Source organism: Diadema setosum, chromosome 2, assembly GCF_964275005.1.
Source record: "Diadema setosum chromosome 2, eeDiaSeto1, whole genome shotgun sequence".
NCBI classification, from domain to species: domain Eukaryota; kingdom Metazoa; phylum Echinodermata; class Echinoidea; order Diadematoida; family Diadematidae; genus Diadema; species Diadema setosum.
Window position 1 is genome coordinate 1341672 of NC_092686.1, and position 19708 is coordinate 1361379.

General features: G+C 41.4%; 2 protein-coding genes across 2 annotated transcripts; one reads left to right on the forward strand and one right to left on the reverse strand.

Moving 5' to 3' along the window:
• Positions 1-1492: 1492 nt before the first annotated feature.
• LOC140238727 (magnesium transporter NIPA2-like) lies at positions 1493-9050 on the reverse strand. Its single transcript, XM_072318626.1, has 6 exons — positions 8962-9050; positions 6119-6333; positions 5237-5293; positions 4062-4152; positions 3338-3498; positions 1493-2131 (listed from the first exon to the last, which is right to left on the reverse strand). The coding sequence occupies exons 2-6, from the start codon at positions 6255-6257 to the stop codon at positions 1536-1538; spliced, it is 1044 nt and encodes a 347-aa protein (XP_072174727.1). The 5' UTR covers positions 6258-6333; positions 8962-9050; the 3' UTR covers positions 1493-1535.
• Positions 9051-9411: 361 nt separating this feature from the next.
• LOC140246125 (uncharacterized) lies at positions 9412-19708 on the forward strand. The gene is made up of 2 exons (XM_072325564.1): positions 9412-10984; positions 16550-19708. The coding sequence occupies exon 2, from the start codon at positions 16550-16552 to the stop codon at positions 17330-17332; it is 783 nt and encodes a 260-aa protein (XP_072181665.1). The 5' UTR covers positions 9412-10984; the 3' UTR covers positions 17333-19708.

Below are 19708 nucleotides of genomic sequence, written 5' to 3' on the forward strand. Positions count from 1 at the left end.
ACTAAATATGTTTTGTTTTGTTCTTTCTTTTTTGGGGGGGGGGGGGAGTTGAAGTTGGGAGTGGGTATGGTATATGGCAAGAAAAAAAAAATGACACAGAAGAAATTCTGTCACAAACAGGAATGAGAGCATGTAAGGAGTTGATTTTGACAATTTCACAATAGTTATTTAAAAGGAGTGATAGTCATAAATCTGTGTGATTCTATGTGGCTTCATCTCCTTACATCTTGGCACTTTCAGAATAGTTGTAAACTCCAGTACAAGAATAGCTATTCTTTTTCTTTTGTGTGTGTGTGTGTGTGAAAAACTATGTTGACAACCAAAATCCATCCCTCTTTCCTTACAATATTATATATATTTGTGGACCATGAAACTACTTACACTGGGCATCAGACAATTTCAAAAATACTAGGTTCACTCTCAATATGTATTTACATACGGCAACGAAGAGTGTCAATTACATACCCGTATCAAAAGAAAATCAGGATACCAAAATACATTTTAGACCAAGCTGTTATCTTTGTTAAATCTACTTGGTGAAGTACATCATAACAGTAACACAATTACGAGACTTGGGGAGAATGCATCTACAGTTCTGCTTGGCAAAATATTAGAAGGAATTATCTCGTGTTAAAGGACTATGAAACCAAAGGAAGAAATATTACAGCGTGAGCCAACATCTCATCTGAAAAGAAGCTCTGTATAAGACATTCTGTAATATTAAATGGGTTAGTCAAATACCGGTTAGTGATTGGCTAAACACAGTCACGTGATGGAGGAACATTCGTTATGTTCGCCCATGGGAGAACATCTTTGTGATGTTCTTCCATGGGAAAACATTTTCACGTAACAAATGACAGAAGGAGCCGCGCACAGTGAATTTGGCTCTGCGCGAGCGATCAAGAGCGTTGTGCTGGTGGTTGACGTTGACGTATTTGACTAACCCACATAATATAACAGATGATGACTTTTGTTGTTGGGAACATGTACCAAACGTTCGACCCTCAGGGTTTGAAATGCTATTTCGGGAGACATACTGTGTATAACCTCCCTCAATAGCACTTCAAACCCTTCGGATGGAACATTCGGTATGTTTCCTCCCCCGCCAGTTATCATCTATATAATGTGTGACAGAAATCAATACAATCTGCCCTGATAGTATATACAAACATGTAATGTATACAAAGGTAGCACCCACATGGCACTTAGATATTAATAGCAGTTAGTCAGTACAAATGGGGAAAAAGTATATGATTAAAGCGCTGAGTGAGAGAGAGAGAGAGAGAGAGAAACAAGAAACAGATCCAGCATTGTGTTAAGCTACAAAAGCTTTGAGAAAGTATGTGAATTATTTTGCTGCACCGCATCATTACTCATGTACATACCTTATGATATGTCAGCTCATGTACTAGTATAGATTGCCCCATTTAATGCATAGAAAATATCTGAGGGCAAGTTTTACCAGTACATCCCACCATGCCTGGTAGGGGGGAAAAAAAGAAGTTCTGGCTGTCTTTTCAAGGGCACTGTGCCACTCATGAATTTGGTCCACCATCACTCTGTACGCCAAGGAGATGATGGTGGGCGCTGGAATTATGTAGTGATGTGGGGGAAGTCGGGTTGGAGGAGGAGGATTCATCCAGTTTGGCTCTGATGCTATCAAGTGAGATGTTCGTGTCCTTGAAGGTGTGCAGGAGGTAGATCCCCATGATGATCACACCAAAACCCGCCACTGTCGAGATGATGTCCTGAAAGCTCATGCTGGCCCACTCCTTGAAGAGAATCCCCGAGGCGGTGACGACGCACGTCGTGAAGAACACGTAGTAGATGGGCGCGATCACGGCCGCGTTGAACGTGTCCAGCGCCTTGTTGAGGTAGTGCATACTCATGAGGATGCACGACACCAAACAGATGAGGAGGAACCAGGTGATGGGGAGGAGGAGTGTGTTCTCCCCGGCAAAGAACTCCTTGATGGCTATACCAAATCCTTTGCATGCCAGCACGGAGATTGAACCCACCATGGAACATATTATGATGTAGACCAGAATGTTCTTTGAACCATACTTTGGCGACACAAAGAAGATGAGAATCACCACTGTTATGATAAGACCTATGATATACGTGACAAATACTGGGGAAAATAAAAGAAAGGAAAAATCTTTAAGCTATCGTCAAAGAAATGCTTGGTATTATATTTGTGTTGTACGTATTTCACAGAGAGTTTATCAATAACAATAGAGTGAATGAAGAAATTTGTCAAAAAAATGATCATATTGTCTATTGAATTGATGGATTCAGCATACTGTATAAGCCGAATATTTCGCGAGGTTTTTATTTTCACGAATTTTGTGAGTCAGGTGCTATTTTATAAATTAAAGACACCAAAAATAATGACTCTGATCCTGATATGAATATGACACAGACATACATACATTTCTCCATTCAGCACAATACTCCACGATCGCAAATTTAACCACTCGCGAAATCATCAGGAAGCCGCAATTCGCGATAATTTAAGCTCGTTAAATATATGGCATATACAGTATATGGAATTACCCCATGCTGGGATTGCATGGTTTGCTATGACTGCACAAAACACACTAATTTGCTGCTTTGGGTTGTCTACAAACTGTGTGCAATGTTTTGCCTTTGCAAACAAAGTATGAAATTTCACTCCAGTCAACAGATGCTCAGTGTTAAGCATGTGATGCACACAATACAGAAAAGCAAACACACCCATTAAGTACAAAATCAGAAAGTTTAAAATCAGTCATCACTTTGCATCGAGGAGACTTTAAGTTCCTAGAAACAAGCAATTGGCAGCAGAGAAGTATATCTTCTGAATATTTGGTGTATAATATTTCTTCATTCTTTTCTTAAGAAATGACACCACTAGTCAGAGAGAACTATTAAGTGTGTAGTTGAACAACGGAAAAAGAATACAAAAGTTTTAAATTTAAAGCATATCATAGAAGACTACTTATGACTACGATAATGTACAAAAAAGAAGAAGATATTACATGTATAGAATCACCATGTCACAGGTAGCTGGTTCATAGTAGACTAGTACTGACCAGAAATTAAGGTGTAACACCACGACCTTCCACTTGAATTTCACTACTGCTCACTTGATTACTGTAAAACCAGAAATTTTCGCGAGCATGAAACTTTCGTGAATTTTGTGAGAAGCCAGATTCCCAAAAGTAAAATGCATCAAAAGCTTTCTTTTTCAAACAAAATGCATTGAATGCAAGTGGCAATTCACGAAAGTTTCATGCCACAAATGTTTCTGATTTTACAGTACGCGTAGTCAATTTCTGCCTGCCTTGACACTCACCTGAATCTCGTAAATGTAACGCAAGGTCCTCTAATGTATCAGCGCCCTCTTCTGCCGGTGCATGTATAACCATTATGGTGGAACCCAGAATGCACTGTATGCAGCCGACTTTTCCCAGTAAATTGAGCGCCTCATTCAAGAAATGGCTTGACAAGATTGCTCTGAAACAAATCAAATTCATTCATCATTGTAAATCATTATTTGTCCTAAGTGATAATGATGATTCCTAAACTTTGCAAACTTGATATTCATTGAACTCTTTAAAACTTGGACCAGTCTTCAGGCAATATCTCCCATCATATGTATTACAAAACACTGAACATACATTGGAAGTATCTTTGCTATACCAATAACATTACCATAAGCATTAGCACAAATGTATCTCATCTGTAGTTTGGTACATGATGATTCACAGGTTTTACAATAATCTTTTTTTTTTCAGTGTCAGGAATTACTTCCATATAAGATACAATTCTTCATAGCACTACAAAAGTATTGAGTGTCAAATTTCATTGATATTCATAAACTACTTCACTTATCATGTCCACAATAGGATCAGCTGACATACAATGATATACATATACATTTTAAAACCACAAATAGATTCCTCCCATTCTTTGACATGGACAGCAATTGCAGAATACTAGTTCTGACACTGACAAAGTATGTTCTCAAGAATCTTCAAAAGAACTACATTAGGACTGACACAAACTGGTACACTCACGTGACTAACACACTCAAGGCTCCTAAAGGTGTCACCAGAAGTGCTGGGGCGAAGGCGTACGCCACAAAGTTGAGAAATTCACCTGCTGCCACTGTTGTGGGATGAATAAAAAGAAAAAAAAAATGCTTTCAGAACTCAGAATATCTTCAAGGATTTTTTGGCCCAAAGTCTAGAAATGTCATGTGAATAAAACAAATAAAAAGTTAATTAGATTAGATAAACTACTGATATTCTATTGGTCTATTTTCCCATTTCATTTCACTTATTCTGAATGAAATGAATATGTAAACAGTTCACTGAAATGGTGACCCATCATTTCATCAACGGACAAAAAATTTGTCTTGAGGTGATTTACAGAGTTTGCTAAGAGCAGATAGTTTGCAATTTGTGTATTCTACATTTCAGCTCTTCAACTACATTATCATAGACAACAAAAGAGAAAGATGAAAAAATCTTTTGCAAAATTATTGGGTATATGACATAAAACATGACTTAAAAGATGTTATCACAAGGAAGTTGGTGTAAATTACTCTATGCATGTATTAAGCACTCAGTCTACGTAGAAAATATAAACAAAAAAGGCTGAAAGCATCCACTTTACCCATGTCAGCTTAAAAAGACGGTAAACTCTGAAAGCTAATCTCTTGATTAAAAGAGAAAAGAGAAAATGATGACTTGCTGAGCTGAGCTGATCTCTGTATGAAAACTTACATAATTTTATGTGGGTGACAATATGATGAAATACATTTTAACTGCTGTCTTAATTTTACCGTAATCTTTTTTTTTTTTTGACACAGAATTTTATGAAATGTACTACATTGTCTAAAAGAGGTGAAAATTATGTCACACAAAATATGCTTCTGTTCACTTTTCAACATAGCTCTATGGTGAAAGAACACTTTACAGTAATAGCAAAGTGAAGTCTGAGCAAACACGGATTTGAATTGAAAGCACTGTGATTTATTCATGTGCTAAAAGCACCTTCAATGGTAGCAAACTTTCAAGTTGTTTACATCTAAGGAGTCAGTGCCATTCTTGTAAAACATGCTACATGGTTAATTGTTCCTCACTTTCCTTGTTCGGACTGGAGCTATATGGAGGCAAGCAGAATAATGAGAAATCTTTCATATCAGAAGCTAAAACAGGTATCTTGTCTGCAGCATCTGTCTACTCACAAAGCCCAAAGCCGGCCCACCATAGCCACTCCTTGAGATAGGCATGCCCACCATCACCTGAAAACATCAAGGAGGAAAGAAACTCCATTACTATTACCATATCAGGGCAATTACCCCCCAGTTAGTGATAAGGTTAGAGTAAAGATTAAGGCTAGGGTTAGGTTTAGGGTTAGAGTATGGGTTAGAATTAGGATCAGGATTAGGATTAGGATTAGGGTTAGGGTCAGGAGAAGGGTCTGGGGTAATTGTCCAGGGGGTAATTTCCCTCGACCCGGTGCCTACAACATACATGTAAAGTACATATGGAAATAATATGGTGTAGAATAAGGCATTGCCCCACATCCAAATTGACTATTAGTATAGAGAGTCGTTAATGAATGCTACACAGTATGGATGCATGTGATAACAACATGTCTATAGACTACAAAATTCAATGTGACTTTCAATCTTCATGGCACTATCAAGCATTACAGTGATTGATAATGGGAGCAAGTGAGAGAAGAGACCTAAAATGTTGACACACAAAAATATAGGACAAACAGATATACATTCTTTTTTCATTTATGAGATCAAATATATAAAAACATATCAATTTCTGTCAAAAAAATTTCTACATGACACAATGTAACAAGTATCATGGACGATGCAATGTTTCGTCTTATCCTGAGTAAATTCATCTGACAAAATGAAATTAACATTACTTGCACTGAGACATTTAGTAATCTGAAGTCACCCAATCTTGTCCGTTAAAATTTCTTTTTACCAGTTGTTGTTGTTGTTGTTTTTTTTTTTTTTTAAAGGGGGGAGGTGTTTTGCAATTGTATATACATAAATATACAGTGTGTACATTGTATACATACAACAAAGCAAAAAATTTCATACCTGCACGAGTTGCATAAGCGTGAATCTTTATAAGTGCCTTCTTCTTCACGATTCCACTGGAGCCAATGAAGATGGTAGAACAGATGGCCAGTGTCAGGCCTATCGTGAGATCACTGGCTGATCTCTCTTCTGCTGCCATACTGTAGCTCCTACTTCTTTTATCACCACAATTTCAGAAAGGTGATCACCAGTCTCAACTTGTTTTCTTAAAAGACCTGTAACTCAAAGCAAAGTACGAATGCAATCATGTAATACCAGTGATCAATTTGACAGTATACAAATGATGCACAGGTCTCCTCATGAGTGCGTCAGTAGGAATTGTGTGCATACGGTAACTATGGAATGACATAAACCCACAAGGCAAAGCTGAGTGGATTTAGACTAAATTCCATAGTTACCGCAACCTAACCCTACCCTAACCCTAACCCTGACACACTTTAACTCCAATAAATATGCTTGACTCATGATTCCAGCTAAAACTAGACCTAAGCCAAGTGTAAACAGATTTTTAAAAATGTAAATTTTAGCTGAGGGAAATATTTATAATACACAAGTCTGCCCAAAACTGGCTGGTGGCTAAACTATGCATCAGTAATGCTGAAAACTAAAATTCTTGCCAAATTGAACATTGCAAAGATTCAACAGTCATGAAGACAGTATACATTAATATTGTAGGACATCTACAGTACTTCTCTGCTGAGCATTTTCAAGAACAATGGAAGCCTCTGATGCATCAGAGACTGACAACATTCTTCAAAATGTTCAGTGGAGATAAGTAAATTACAATTGTAGATGTCCTAGCATCCATGGCATTTGTTCAATATAAACTATGCAATGTAAAGGCAGTCAGGACATGCAATTCTGCATCTTCCGTGTCAGCACCCATCAGTCAGTCCTTTTTCCCAGTATACGATTTTGCTGCTTAAATGATGAGGTTCTTCATTATTTGTCCCATATTTAGTTATGTATCTGCACTAATTAGTGAACATCAGTGGCGGCGAGGACAAGTTTTACGTAGTAATAGGGTAACATCCCCAGTATTCGGTCACTTACAATGTAAGCTTTTTTACAATATTTTTCAAACTAAAATAATACATACATACATCATATCTACAGCAATGTATATAAAATATATCAAATTTCTTTAATCTCAACTTTCATTTTGTTAAATATCTCACAGAATTGCACAAAATCCCGAAATATTTCACCCTGAAAATTCCCCAGTATACCGTCACCGGCACCAGTATTCGGTCACGCGATGTGCGTGTTCAAAGTCAATGCGTGTTCAAGGCAGCTGAAAAATGCGCGCGGGCGCTACCTTGTTGGCGCAAAATTGCATCGGGGACGTTGCGGCGACCGTTGGTGACCGAATACTGGGGCCTCGGCACTTGCATTCAACCCTTGTACATTGGGACACTGTATCGGCACGTACGGAAATTTTGTATTTCTTTTGCGTTTTTGAGGATACCATTACACTCCAAGCTTGTGATAAGCGAAAAATCCCGCGAGAGAACGGCGTATTTCTCGATTTTTAGCGCTTTTTCAGCGACCCGTACTCTTAAAACTGGGCCTTATCCGCGCGCGCTTTTGGAAAGTAGCGCCGATTCTGCACTTTTGACAGTAAAATTTGGGATTTTGGATGGATTTTTGGAGGGGGCTAGGGAGTTTCCCGTTGTGAATGAGTGTGTAGGTATGTGAATTAATGTGATTTGCATGTGATGTGACAGTTGAACTTACTGGCTGGTGACTAGTGATAAGTGACTGAATACCGGGGGCTGACCGAATACTAGTGCCCTTACCCTAGTTCCAGTCTTTGTAATGCAGGATTGACTCGTCATGCGCAAACAGTGTACGTAATACTAAATACCCATCTGTACCAATCCAAATCTTAATTGAATTTTAATAACAACCTGGATACAAATTATTGTAACTTCAATTTGCAAATGTGAACTGAAGTCAGAAAGACCTTTTTTTTTCTTTTTTTTTTCCAGCAACCATGTGTTGTGAATATCAAATCAAATGTGGGTGCCTTTGCTTTGAATGAATGTTCTTTGCAGACAAATCCAAATGGTGCTAACAATGCTGTTCATTTTAATCATAATAATCATCACCATCAACCTTGGTCAGTGTACTTGGCACTTGCCTTGGCCTTAATATCACCTACCACACGTCACTCTAGTACCAGCTGAGTACACTACTAGTACTAGTATAGTACTAGTTTAAGTAGTAGACTCTACTCTCATCTAGCCATCTCGCTCTTGCTCTCAACAAGTCTAACGTTACAAGTAAAATTACAACTGCAACTGGCCAGGATCTGGACCTGGTGCATCCGCATCTTTTTCCAACTTTCAAATAATAATCAATAGGTCTATACCCTTTGTTGTTGTCTAGAATTCTACAACTAAATTTAAGCTTAGGCCTAGATCTAGTGTAGTAATTTACAACTAGAATCTATCTAACATTAGAAATGTAGATCAAGACTGGTTAACTGGTTCTAGATCTAGATCTAGGCCTAATGTTAATCTGTTAATCTGTATATCAAACACGTCTACTCCCGCTTGCGTAGTATCTTCTGGCCAAAGTTCCAGCGGACCTTTCGGAAGGGATAAACACAATTGAAAGGTGCACTCGTCATTGTCGAAGTCATTTCAATTCATCATGCATCAGTGACCACAGCCAGAGGATAGCAGCATCAAAGTCAATACATGGGACTACATTAAGTTGGTGTTACGCCTTCACGAAGTCCTGCACATATTTCCAAATGTAGAAGCGAAAACGTCAAACATACGGTCATAAATCATTCACACACTAAAGAGAAGCATATCTTTCTGTTGAGTACTCACCCGTGTCACGTCAGGATTCACGAACTCGAGGCGAGGTACTACGAGTACGACATCGCCAATTCCGTCGATTTCATAGTGAAGGACACGATCACACAAACACGGTGGAGGTTTATTCGCATTTATTCGGGTAGTAAGTGATTCACCGTGCATAGCATACCAAAGACATACACACGTACGTGTGTGTGTGTGTGTGTGTGTGTGTGTACAAAGTAGGATTCAGCTCGGGATGTTCTTGTGATTTGGGGTTAACGAACTATTCGATGGTTATTTCAATAACTCCACTATAATTTTGTGATTTTTTTTTTGTACCTTAATATATCTTTTAAATTATTATAAAACATTTATGTCCATTATGTATATATACAAACTTAAATATTTCTGTATATTTCACGGATTCTAATTTATAAAAATCTTAAGATGCAAAAATTACTGACGAGACATATTGTAACAAAATTGGCCTTTGGCCTAAGAGGGCAGCATATAGTCAGAAATTCCCTGCACTGGGTTAAACCAATGTATGATATACACACACATGTATAAACAAATGCTAGTGTGTCCAGTGTGGCAGTGCCCTTTGCCACTTGGCCTGGGTATAAAAGGCCACATGTGCGCAGTAAAAGTTCAGTTGTCTAGCAGGCGTCTCTCAGCAGTGTTTCTGGAAGTCTTGCAGTCTTACAGCTGCAGTCTTATAGCTGCCCCCTTACAATTCATCCAGTTTAGTTCTGCATCTCTATAGTACTCAGTAGTGAGTACATGCAGGGAAGTTGGGAGTTCCTAGTGCTTGCAGCATGCACTTAGTACCTGTTGTGTAGTAGAGTGCAGGTCCAGTGTACCATTAATAGATCGATCAGCGTTCTCCAAATACTTAGTAGCAGTTCATGAGTTGTTTCCACGCTTTGGCCTGGTTGCTACATGTACCACGTTGACCAGCGAATAAAGACCATCATTGAGACGGTATGTATTAGTTACTTCTGGCGCAAATTATTATCGTGCTCATCTGATCATGTTGATGACAATGATTGAGTGACGTGTGCCATGCCAGATAGCATAGTCCTCTGCATGTGAATAATGAGTGTGTTTGCCAGCAGCAATGAACTACCTGAGCAGGCTGAGGCTGAGGTGAAGTGCGTGTGTGCAAGGGATTGTGAGTGCTGAGTTGGAGCCTCATAATTACTCCAGCGACCATATAGCACAGCATAAACATCACAAATATCAAAGACCCAAAATCGCTACAAATTGGTGGCAGCGGTGGGATTTTACGCACCAATCCCTTCCAAAATTTTAGTTGCTGAAGAAGATTTTAGTGCACTTCATTTTTCATTGTGATGTTCATGTGCTGTGGCAGACAAGGAAATTAATGCTCAGAATTGATGCATATTTCGACCTAGCTACCAATACCATGAATATAGATGCTCAGAATTGAGGCATAACTCCACCTACCACAGTCACAAGATGAAGATAAATGCTCAGAATTGATGCATATTTCTAGATGTATAACCTACCATGAGAATGAACGGTCAGAATTGATGCATGATTCAACCTTCCATGAAGATACGTACTGTAAATGCTCAGAATTGATGCATAGAATCTACATGTATTTCGATAGACCTACCGTGAAGACAAATGCTCAGAATTGATGCATAATAGTCCGAGTACAGAGGTAAATGCTCAGCATTGATGCTACATTTTTTTTTTTGACAACCATGAAGATAAATGTTCAGAATTGACGCATGATATACCAACGAGGGAAGCAAGTGCTCAGTATTGATGCACGATCGACCAAATTTTGTAGACAAATGCTCAGAAGTGATGCATAAGAACCATATAGAACTACATGCACATGAACTGTAACAGTGAAATTGGCTTGACAGTATACATTCTCATGTTTTTATACACTATTCATGGATTGAATGAACACGAGCCGGGCAATGAACGGAGACACGAGCCGAGCTATGAGCTGTGAACCACGAGCCGAGTGATGAACCGAATTACATTATGACATGAGCCAGACTGGTCATTACAGGTACAGGTGAATTTTGTGTCAGTACAATCAGAGGTAGCAAGTGACATTTTTGTTTTCTTTCATTTCTTTTCGAAGCATTTATATTGCAAGTGGAGAACTATTGATTGATGAATGCTTTTGTCAATTTATACCTGTCTATTTCCACATAACAATTGATTGAGAGTAAGAAATATGGCATTGTCCAGGAGTGAAAAGGCTGAGGTGTTGGGGCTGATGGAAGAATTAGAGAAATCAAGGATGGAGAAGGAAATCCTTAGATGGGAAAAGGCACAAATGGAGGTGAAGTTGGAGAAGTTGCAAGGGACTAAGGAGAGAATGCATCATGACTTGGAAGGAAGTGAAACTCCAAGCAGACCAATGGGAAGTGTAAAGAAACCATATTATGCAACAGTTGACTCAGAAGTCAAAATTAAAGTCCCCTCAGCAATGTCAAGATATGGAGGTCAGACCTCGGGTTACCTTTCCCAAGATTATGCTGCACAAGTATCAGACAAAGACTACAGCCCTTTCCATTCGACACTACGCCCAGCCCGAATGTCTACCCCATTGGCTCCAAAGAGGCAAGAGCCTACTTCATCAAAAGGAAACCCCTTCCACTCGTCACCTACCGATGAGCATGAATTGATTTTGAACACATTTGATCCACTACACAGAAGTGAGAAAGAGAGTTCTACAATGAATAAAGTCGGCCGTGAACGACCAGTGATGATGCCAGATAGATATGATGGTACAACACCATGGCAAGATTACCACCAACATTTCGAAGCCTGTGCCGAAGTAAATGGATGGAGTGACAAACAGGCAGCAAATTTTCTAGCTGCCAGCCTGCAAGGAAATGCAATGCGTGTGATATGTGACATTCCGACTATGCAGCGAAACTCATACATTGAGTTAGTAAGACTGCTCGATCGTCGTTTTGGACCAGGACATCAAGCAGAAAATTATTTAGTGGAGCTACGACACCGAAGGCAGGGACAAAGAGAGTCACTACAAGAGCTAGGCCAGGCCATCCATGAACTAGCCATCAGAGCGTATCCTGAAATTCCAGCCTCTGCAAGAGATAGACTTGAAAGGAATCACTTCATTGACGCAGTAGAGCACCAGTCCATTCGTGAAGGCATCCATCGTGCCCGTCCTACGTCACTTGACGAAGCTATACAGGCTGCAATTGAGACCGAAAGCTTTGAAAGAGTAGAATTTCAAAGGAGGAATGAGAGAATGAGACATGGGAAATTTGTGCGAACATTGGACAGCGAGACAGAAAGTAGATTCAGACAAGTGGAACACATGTTGTCACAACAGAGCAGGCAAATGGAGTCAATCACACAGCTCCTTACGGAAAGGCAGAAGAAAACAAATTTTCAAGAGACAACACAAAGGCAAAACCAGACTCAACAAAGAAGATGGCCTGCTGGTTTTAAGTGCTTCAACTGTGGAGAACCAGGACACCTTGCTCGTCAGTGCCCTGCACCCCAGAAACAGCACCAAATGAAGGGAAACGGAAGTCAGCCTCCCAAAGGATCCATGGAAAGGCTGGAAAAGCCAACGGATCCACAAGCAAACGAGAGCACACAAGTCAAGCAGAGCCCACAACCAAAACAGAGCCCCCTACCTCAAGCAACCCAACAGTAGAAGAGCGAGTGGTTACGTTACCAAAGTTTGATCCAGAACCAAAACAAGGCTTGTATGTCAATGGACAACTGAGATCGCAAAATTGCAGATTTCTGATCGACACTGGTTCAACAGACACTATTGTAAGTGCTAGTATGTACCACATGATCGACAGTAAACAGAGACCAATGCTGGAACATGAACACATACAAATACGACAAGTAGATGGAAATCCTCTTCAAGTGTTAGGAGCTGCATGGGTAGAAGTACAAATTGGACAGACGACTCGGCTTGTGAGAGTAATCTTCGCAGACATCAAATGCCCAGGTATATTGGGAATGGACTTCTTGCTTCCAACAGGAGGTAGCCTCGATTTCAAAAGGTTAACTTTGAAGATAAATGGAGAAGAAATCAAATGTACGAGCCAGGAAGGTGAACCTTTTGTTGGGAGACTGGTGGTTTCATCAACAATGTCTGTGCCAGCTGGTCATGAGGCAATTATCCCCGGTAGGATAGCTAACAAGAGTGATGCTATGACAGGCCCAGCTATCATTGAAGCAGTCGATGGAGGTAGCGATCTCGAAAGCAAAGGCTTAATTTTAGCCAGGGCACTAGTGGAAGCTGACACTGAGACTCTTCCTTTGCGAGTATTCAATCCCAGCGAACACGAGTTAACAATTCGAGAAGGTATGACTGTGGGAGTTGTGAGACCTGTGACAGTGGAGGATGATGTGCAAGCAACAAATTCAGCTGAACCGCCAGATATTCCTGAACATTTGAGGGACTTGTTTGAAAGAAGTAAAGCAAATTTACATCCAAGACACTACAATGATGTAAAGCAATGCCTCCTTGATTTTCAAGATGTTTTCTCAACCGACAGTGGAGACATAGGGAGAACGGATGTGGTGAAACACAGCATAGAAACAGGAGATGCGAAACCCATCAAAGAGCGACCAAGAAGGCAACCACTTTGTAACCAGGAAGAGATTACAAGACAGGTGAAAGAACTTGAGAAAAGAGGAGTGATTGAACCATCCAGCAGCCCCTGGGCCGCTAATGTCGTTCTAGTCCGGAAGAAAGACGGCTCAAAACGCCTCTGCATAGACTATAGACGACTGAATGAGGTAACAATCAAAGACGCATATCCCATTCCGCGTATTGACGAAACCATCGATGCACTTGGCAAGGCTAAGTGGTTTTCAACATTAGATCTATCTTCAGGATACTGGCAGGTCGCCCTAGACGAAGATGCTCAGGAGAAGTCAACATTTGTGGTCAGAAATGGATTGTACAAATGGAAAGTCATGCCATTTGGCCTGGCAAACGCACCAGCCACATTTGAGCGACTAATGGAGAGAGTAATGAGAGGATTACAGTGGGACATCCTGCTCATATATCTCGACGACATCATCGTCTTTGGGGAGTCAGTAGAGGAAGAGATACAGAGACTGCGAGTGACTTTTTCTCGTCTACGAGATGCTGGTTTAAAGCTCAAGCCAAGCAAATGTCACCTGTTTCAAACATCTGTGTTGTACCTAGGCCATGTAGTGTCAGCAGACGGAGTGACAACAGACCCCGACAAGATCAAGGCAGTGGCTGACTGGCCTGTACCCAAGTGCAAGAAGGAGGTTAGAAGCTTTCTAGGTCTCGCCTCATACTACAGAAGGTTTGTGAAAGACTTTGCAGAGATAGCAAACCCGCTACATGAACTAACGGCAAAGTCTCAAGCTTTTGTGTGGTCAACACAATGTCAATCAGCATTCGATGAACTTAAACAGAGACTCCTGTGTGCGCCAATACTAGCATACCCATTGCCAGGGGGTAAGTTCATTCTGGACACAGATGCTAGTGCCGACGCCTTAGGGGCAGTCTTATCACAGGTGCAAGATGGAGAGGAAAAGGTCATCGCTTACTACAGCCGGAAATTCACCAAACCAGAAAGAAACTACTGCACTACAAGGAGAGAATTGCTGTCAGTGGTAGCCTCACTCAAGCAATATCGACCGTACTTGTATGGACAAAAGGTCCTTGTCCGCACAGACCATGCATCCCTCCGATGGTTGTTAAATTTCAAGAATCCAGAGGCCCAAATGGCTAGATGGCTGGAACAGATCGCGGAGTACGACATTGAAATACAACATCGACCTGGGAAGAAACATGGAAATGCAGATGGGCTGTCTCGCCAACGATGTAAACAATGTGGCCGAGAGGAAATGGTGGAGCATGCTAGGGAAGCTGACGGTCTAACACCACCCAGTACAAGTGAAGAAGGTGAGAAGATGGTCAGGGGCATAGCAGCCAAGCCCTCTCTGTCATGGCAAGATGTGAGAAATGCACAGGAAAATGATGACACTCTGAAATGGCTGGTAGAAGCAAAAGAAGAAAACAAGCCGCGACCAAAGTGGTCAGAGATTTCACACATGTCAAAGTCAGCCAAGACGTATTGGTCCCAGTGGGAACAGTTGGGAATGCACAAGGGCGTTTTGTGTAGGCGATGGGAGGCAGATGACGGGAAGTCTCTGCAGTGGCAAGTGATTTTGCCTGAAGCACTCCGTAGTGAAGCCTTAGCCGAGTTGCATGCTGGTCCAATGGGGGGACATTTTGGGCTGAAGAAGACACTAGCTAGAGTAAAGGCTAGGCTGTACTGGCCTGGAATAACAGCTGATGTACGTGTGTGTATCAGAAAGTGCGAGCTGTGTGAGCGAAGAAAATCGCCCCCAAAGAAGAGATTGGCACCCCTCCAACAGTATCGGGTTGGAGCGCCCATGGAGCGAGTAGCGATCGACTTGCTAGGACCGCTACCAAAGAGCAGTCAGGGAAATCAGTGGGTAATGGTGGTAGGAGATTACCACACGAAATGGATGGAAGCATACGCCATACCTGATGCACGGGCAGAGACGGTGGCCAAGAAATTTGTGGAAGAATTTGTGTGTCGCTTTGGGGTCCCACATGAGCTACATTCCGACCAAGGGACAAACTTCGAATCACAGCTATTTTCAGAGATGTGTCAACTTCTAGGCATACGAAAGACGAGAACAACAGCGTACAATCCAAAATCCGACGGAATGGTTGAACGATTCAACCGCACACTACTGAGTGCTGTGTCGATGCTTATTGGGGAAAGTGGTGGTGAAAAAGACTGGGACGATGTCCTCCCCTACGCCACCAGTGCCTACAGAAGTTCACCCCAAGAATCAACAGGAGAAAGCCCTAATATGATGATGTTAGGGAGGGAGACAAGTCTCCCCATTGACTTGACCATACCATCCACCCCTCCACAAAATGAAAGCCTCGGCGACTTCGCTGAAGAATTGAGGCAACGACTGCAAAACGCGCATGAGAGAGCTGCAAGGCACTACAGGTCAAACGCAGCAAGACAGAAGCGTAATTATGACAGGAGAGTGACGGATCCAGCGTTGCGAGAGGGGATGTTTGTATGGTTATACGACCACTCAAGGAGAAAGGGGGTCTCCCCAAAGCTACAACTTAGGTGGAAAGGCCCATACCTGATCGTGACACAACTATCGGACGTGACCTTCCGAATTCAAGCCTCGGAGAAAGCCAAACCTATGGTAGTGCATGCGGACCGGCTTAAACCATACAGGGGAGAAGAAAGGAAAAAGTGGGATTTCATACAACCATCGCCAAAAGAAGTCCCGGATGATGACGTCCTGGCTGTCAAGCCAGACAAATCCCTAATAGACGAGCCAAATGATTATGATCATGTCAGAGGAGATCATGATCTCAGTACACCGGCACAGCAAGATACACCCCCCGCCCCATCACCTCGCCAACCTCCAACCATGGAGGAAAACGCCATGCACAGTGACATATCAGAAAATGAGTCAATCCCTAATGAGCCGCCAAGGCGATATCCGAAAAGGAGAAGAAGACCCCCTAAATTCTTTTATTAGTAATAGCTTTGCATTATGTCATATCTTTTGCACATTGCAGATGGAGGGACGAGGCTCCAGCCGTTACCACAGACAAAGAAGGGACCCCTACGGTTGCAGGCGGTGCGGGAAGTCCTACACCGAAAGGAGGGGGCTGGAGTGCCACCTGAGAAGGGAGCATGGCGGCAACAGTGGCAGAGACTTCGCATGCAACGAGTGCGACTACCGTGGCAGCAAGCAATATAACCTGTCTCGGCACATACGATATGTGCATACTCACAGAAGACCAGCGCCCCTCCCCACCCAATTAGAGGGAAATCGCCGCACAGTCCAAGTCATGGAGCCCCAGCCAGACCAGCCCCAACCAATCCAGCCCCAGCCAGACCAGCCCCAGCCAGTCCAGCCCCAGCCCAGCAATCCTGCAGTCATTTCCCTTGCACCCACCCCCGACCCCTATATTTTCCCCACGCCTCCAAGGGGAAAACCGAGGGGGATGCTGGCTATGATGATGGCCGATGCCAAGGATGACGACGATGACGACGATGACCCTGACGAGGACGACGACAACGAGGACAACACCCAGGAAGCTCAACGTGACGACGATGTAGAGGATGAACCCCTTGCCCCACACACCGCCAAAAGTGACCCCGCCCCCAACCCCATCACGCCTCTCCCGTCCCTGCCGGCCCATAAGATTCTGGCGACAGTAGTGGAGACAAAGAGCATCCAATATTACGCTGAGGGGGTGCTTATTAGGAAAAATGAATTCACAGAGACATATGCAGCAGTCGTCCCGGCTAAATGGAACAAAAGAGTAAATTGCAACTACGGAATGTCAAAATAGAGTCATATACTTTAATCATAATTTTGGCCCACAGTTTAAGCATAATTTTCCCTTTTTCCTTTCTGGTACTATGTCATCACAGAATGCTATAAGTTTGATGCGACAATATCATCAGTTTTCCCCGGTTTTCCCGGTTTTCCCGGTTTTCCCAGCTTCACCAGTTTCACCAGTTTTCAATAAAACGTTTCATATTAGATATCCCAGAGATAATTTGAACGTTCAATGAATAGAAAAATATTATCAGTGGTTTGGGAAACTTTTGCCAAAATGACAACCTTTTATATCAGATTTCTCGCTTTACATAATTTGTGAAGTATAATGTTTGTTGTGTACAGTTCCCTTTGCCAAAAAGGAAGGAAAGAAAAGGGAAACTGATTTAATTTTATGTTTCATAAGATTTGATGGTGAGCTGGCATCAAACTTATACATGTACAGAAGTGAACGAGTTAGTTGTTTTTCATTTTTGTATGTCATAGTATTTGTTGTATATTAAATGCTGACAAGAGACAGATAGGGAAAGACACCCTAGTCAGTACAAGTATCCAAAGCATTTAAAGAAAAGAAGTATTTTTTTTTGCATACATGTAGTTACAATTCTGCATGACCTTTGTAAATAGTTGTATTTATTTTTCATACACACCGTTGCAGGTGCTTAGTCTCACTAACTTGCATGCTGCAAGGTAAAGGAAACAGTATTGTTCAGATTAAAGTACTTGAGTTGTAAAGTTATATGTTTAATGTTTGTGTTCTGCAGCCTCAGTTTCAGAAAGATGAGTGAAAAAAAAAAGTATAACAGATAATGTTTTTCTGCTATGTAATATCATATCAGTGTGTATTGTGATTCAAACTTTTAACTCTTTGGTGGTATTTCTATAATTCTTGTCTTATGTTTCTCCCTCTAGCAGATTACTGCTTTGACTCCGTTTCGACCTGTTTCAGATCCTCCTCAACCTGTCCGTATCTGCAGCTGTATCTACACTTTGGCTCTCTCTCGCTCTCTCACTCTGGCTATGTTTCTTTTCCCTCCTACAGGTCTGTGTATTCAGGTACCACCAATGACAAGTTATAATTGTGCTTGTGTTTGTTGGACAGATTTTTTATGGCGACGAGAAAATGGATTAATATCGCTACCTCGTATTGTTGTGTAATGTTGACATTCGTGCCAAATTTTTTGATGTATTCACTGTATGTCCTGATTTGGATTTGTGGGCATACAAGTATAATGCAAGTGTCTTATTATGATAAATGTATTGTATTCGTTCTAGTCAGGGACTAAGGACGTCACCATTAGGACCTGTTTTATGCAATGTTTTCTATGCAAGGCAGCTCGCTTGGATATCAGGATGTACACATGTAATTACAGTGTACAGGTACAATTTGTAGTGTGTGATAAGATGCTATAGAGCTACATATTAATGGTGTTTCAACATCATGCTTTTATGTTTTGAGCTGCAACCATTTACAGATATTATTATGTGCTTTTAACATGCCTTCCAATTGTTTTATGTTAAGATTGTGTCAAACGCGTAAGTTTCCTCTTCGTGAGTTTGAGAAAGAAGAGTTAAGTTAACAGTTAAGTTATAGAACATGTGTTATTGATGTCCTTTTGTAGGAAGCTATGCCAAACACAGAAACATTCCTGCCGTTGATCTCCACCAAAAATTGATGTTTTGATACTTTGCGTTGAATACGTCTTAGGATCGTATTGGGTTTTAAAGCGTTATGTACAGTGTAAATGTGTTCGTTAGTCTAGCTTTTATACATTTAACTGAGTATATTTTTATACTTCATATAACCGTCCAATTTTGTTCTTTTTAGTGTTTTCGTTGAAACGGGGACGTTTCAATTTAGGTGGGGGGTTGTGTAACAAAATTGGCCTTTGGCCTAAGAGGGCAGCATATAGTCAGAAATTCCCTGCACTGGGTTAAACCAATGTATGATATACACACACATGTATAAACAAATGCTAGTGTGTCCAGTGTGGCAGTGCCCTTTGCCACTTGGCCTGGGTATAAAAGGCCACATGTGCGCAGTAAAAGTTCAGTTGTCTAGCAGGCGTCTCTCAGCAGTGTTTCTGGAAGTCTTGCAGTCTTACAGCTGCAGTCTTATAGCTGCCCCCTTACAATTCATCCAGTTTAGTTCTGCATCTCTATAGTACTCAGTAGTGAGTACATGCAGGGAAGTTGGGAGTTCCTAGTGCTTGCAGCATGCACTTAGTACCTGTTGTGTAGTAGAGTGCAGGTCCAGTGTACCATTAATAGATCGATCAGCGTTCTCCAAATACTTAGTAGCAGTTCATGAGTTGTTTCCACGCTTTGGCCTGGTTGCTACATGTACCACGTTGACCAGCGAATAAAGACCATCATTGAGACGGTA